Source organism: Etheostoma cragini, chromosome 9, assembly GCF_013103735.1.
Source record: "Etheostoma cragini isolate CJK2018 chromosome 9, CSU_Ecrag_1.0, whole genome shotgun sequence".
Classification (NCBI taxonomy): domain Eukaryota; kingdom Metazoa; phylum Chordata; class Actinopteri; order Perciformes; family Percidae; genus Etheostoma; species Etheostoma cragini.
In genome coordinates this window covers 8,915,594-8,918,270 of record NC_048415.1, presented here as the reverse complement: position 1 = coordinate 8,918,270, position 2,677 = coordinate 8,915,594, and the positions used below count along the sequence as shown (strand labels likewise).

General features: G+C 43.1%; 2 protein-coding genes across 2 annotated transcripts in view; one reads left to right on the top strand and one right to left on the bottom strand.

The window, feature by feature from the left end:
* LOC117950817 (regulator of nonsense transcripts 1-like) overlaps positions 1 to 2,677 on the top strand; it is a 17,930-nt gene that overhangs the window by 10,753 nt on the left and 4,500 nt on the right. Inside the window, exon 17 of the mRNA XM_034882162.1 lies at positions 198 to 309. Coding sequence (XP_034738053.1) covers positions 198 to 309 — 112 coding nt within the window. The remainder of the gene's footprint in view (positions 1 to 197; positions 310 to 2,677) is intronic.
* On the bottom strand, positions 199 to 2,457 carry LOC117950321 (regulator of nonsense transcripts 1-like). The gene is made up of 5 exons (XM_034881259.1): positions 2,221 to 2,457; positions 1,874 to 2,016; positions 730 to 904; positions 540 to 618; positions 199 to 402 (listed from the first exon to the last, which is right to left on the bottom strand). The coding sequence occupies exons 1-5, from the start codon at positions 2,257 to 2,259 to the stop codon at positions 224 to 226; spliced, it is 615 nt and encodes a 204-aa protein (XP_034737150.1). The 5' UTR covers positions 2,260 to 2,457; the 3' UTR covers positions 199 to 223.

Below are 2,677 nucleotides of genomic sequence, written 5' to 3'. Positions count from 1 at the left end.
CAGTTCTGAAGGCAAAAGGGGGTCCAACCCGTTACTAGCATGGGGTACCTAATAAAGTGGCCGGTGAGTGTACATGTCAGCACTAAAATTATTATGTATGGATTCTGTTAGCTTGGCTTCTGTGTTGTGTCTTGTGCTAAGTTCTGCTCGACATGTATTGTCTTTTTGTTTGTGGACTAAAATCTGCTCATGTTCAGATTATGCAAAGGTTCAGTGGACCATTTTAGTGTTGTACTGTACCTGCAGCAGGGCCGTTGGTCTGACCTAGGTAACTGGGTGGAGGCATTGGTGGCATCACCAAGTTCAAGGGTATGGGAATATTCATAGCCATGTGACCGGGTCCTGCTCCAATCATCCCAATCTGGTCGTGAGTTTGAAAGTACATGTTGGACGGACGCCCGGCTGAAAGAAAGCACACAGAACAAGACTTGTCAGTTTTTTTACAAAGAAAACCTTTTACCAAGAAAGCCTGCTTTTGCTGGACAGTTATCTCGGTCAAACCACAAGTTATTAAATAAAATAAATGAATAAATAAATACCACTGCTCCGGTCATAGGCGGAGCCAGGGATGAGGGCCTCACGGGCATCGTACATTGCGTTGCTCATAAAACGCCCCCCCTGGAAAACACCAGACAATTGCTCCTTCATACAGTGGCATAATTGACAGATTTAGGGCTGAAACAAACAATTATTTTCACTAGTGAATCCCACAGTAGTTTGTTTACTCACAGGGTTGATGGTGTTGACCAGTTTGCGTGGCTTGCTGAACTGCATGAGGCTCTCCCTCAGGTTGTTGAGGGGTCCCTCCACGAGGACTTTTTGCTCCTTGTAGTTGTTCAGCAGGTTGTTCCACAGTGGCTGCTTGGAGAGGGCCTTGGGGTTTCCCACGATAATCACACCATACCTACATTCAAAACATACACAAAACTGCTGCTCAGGAATGGGATAGAAATTTTGTATTAGACAAAACTGTGTCGAAATGTTTCTCAACAACATCCTTTAAAGCGCCCATATTATGCTCATTTTCAGGTTCATAATTGTATTTTGAGGTTCTACCAGAATAGGTTTACATGGTTTCAGTTTCAAAAAACACCACATTTTTTTGTTATGCACATTTCTGCAGATCCTCTTTTCACCCTGTGTGTTTAGGTCTCTGTTTTAGTTACAGAGTGAGACATCTCACTTCTTTGCGCAGTAGCTAGGTACGGCTAACATCAGCTAGATATCTTTTTCTCCAACTTTGGTCAGTACAAGGCAGGAATGCTGGGACACATCTTCTAAACGAGGGCGCAGTTGTGGAATACCTGAAGAACATGGACATGGAAGTAGTTCTTTTGGAGATTATGGTGGAGTAGTGTGTGTCGTAGCAGTGTTTTGCCATTGAAAACGAGCTAGCATGCTACGGTTAGCCACCTCGTCTCGGCTAGTGACGTAGAAGCTGTGCAGATTTTAAACAGCTCACCCGGAGACTGAAGACAGGACATTCAGAAACCCGAATCTCACTCTAAATAGCTTTCCCCCCCATGTTTGTATGTGTGTGGAAGCACCAGCAACACAAATTAATCACAAGAAAAAAAGTTATTTTTCATAACATGGGCACTTTAAATTGTCCTGGCATAAGTTCTTGTGTATAGAAGATCTAGGGGTCTAATCATTTGTACTATAGACACCTACATACAAACAATAGTAGACATATCTAATCTAAATAGTCAAGTTTGTTACAAAGTCACCAAGCTGAATTTTTCACAGTCTGGCTGTCAACAGTATCTGATTTGCTGGATTGTTAATTAGCTTTCTTCATGGGAAATCTAAGTAGCTCATCATAAACAAATGAGCTGGGTGTGTCGTAATCATCCACTGTGAAGGTTTTTACTTGGCTCTGGTCAGCGCCACGTTGAGACGACGTGGGTCATTCAGGAAGCCAATGCCTTGGTGCTCATTGGCACGAACACAAGACAGGATGATGAAGTCCTTCTCTCTGCCCTGGAAGGCGTCCACGCTAGCTATTTCCACTTGCTATATTGGGACAGAACAAGAGGATGAGGGGGAGATTGAATATTAAAAACAGAGGAACCAATTTATTTATTTTTTCAACACCACAGAACAACCACACATCATAATTCAAGTTTACAATACATTTTAATGTATTCTCCGCTCAATAAAATACAAAGGATAATAGATACATCTTTAACCAGGAGGTTACTCAGATGTGTGTGCTACCTGATAGAGTTTGGTGTGCAGGGAGCCACTAAACTGCATGTACTGGACTAGGTAGGAGCGCTGTCCCTCATACGGGGTGATGATGCCGATCTGGTCAGGTTTGGCTCCAGCCTTCAGCAGCCTGGTGGTGATCTTCTCTACGTTGGAAGCCTCCGTCCTTTAAAACATCAACATCAGTTTAATACTGCACTGCTCGGTCTTAGGAAAATTACATCTAAAGTTGAAGTAGACAAATGCTAGCTTAAAAATGTCTATTAGGGGTGTAAAGATTCACCGATACAAATTGGGTCTGGTTGTATTATCACAGATACAGCTACATCGATACACGGACCTCTGCATTGGTTTCAATGGACCAAGATTGCCCTGGTTCTAACCATGGTTGCGTTACATGACCCATTTCTTCTGTAAAGCCGTGCCTGTGTTGGATCTCTCCTCTACTCTCTCTCCTCTTACTCTC

Bases quoted from the DNA above. Each gene is read 5' to 3' on its own strand.
- LOC117950321 (XM_034881259.1), bottom strand. From the start codon at position 2,259: ATGCAGTTTAGTGGCTCCCTGCACACCAAACTCTATCAG. The intron at 619-729 runs GTGAGTAAACAA...GGTGTTTTCCAG, and splicing joins TGGTCAACACCATCAACCCT to GGGGGGCGTTTTATGAGCAA. The intron at 403-539 runs GTATTTATTTAT...GCTTTCTTTCAG, and splicing joins CGCCTATGACCGGAGCAGTG to CCGGGCGTCCGTCCAACATG.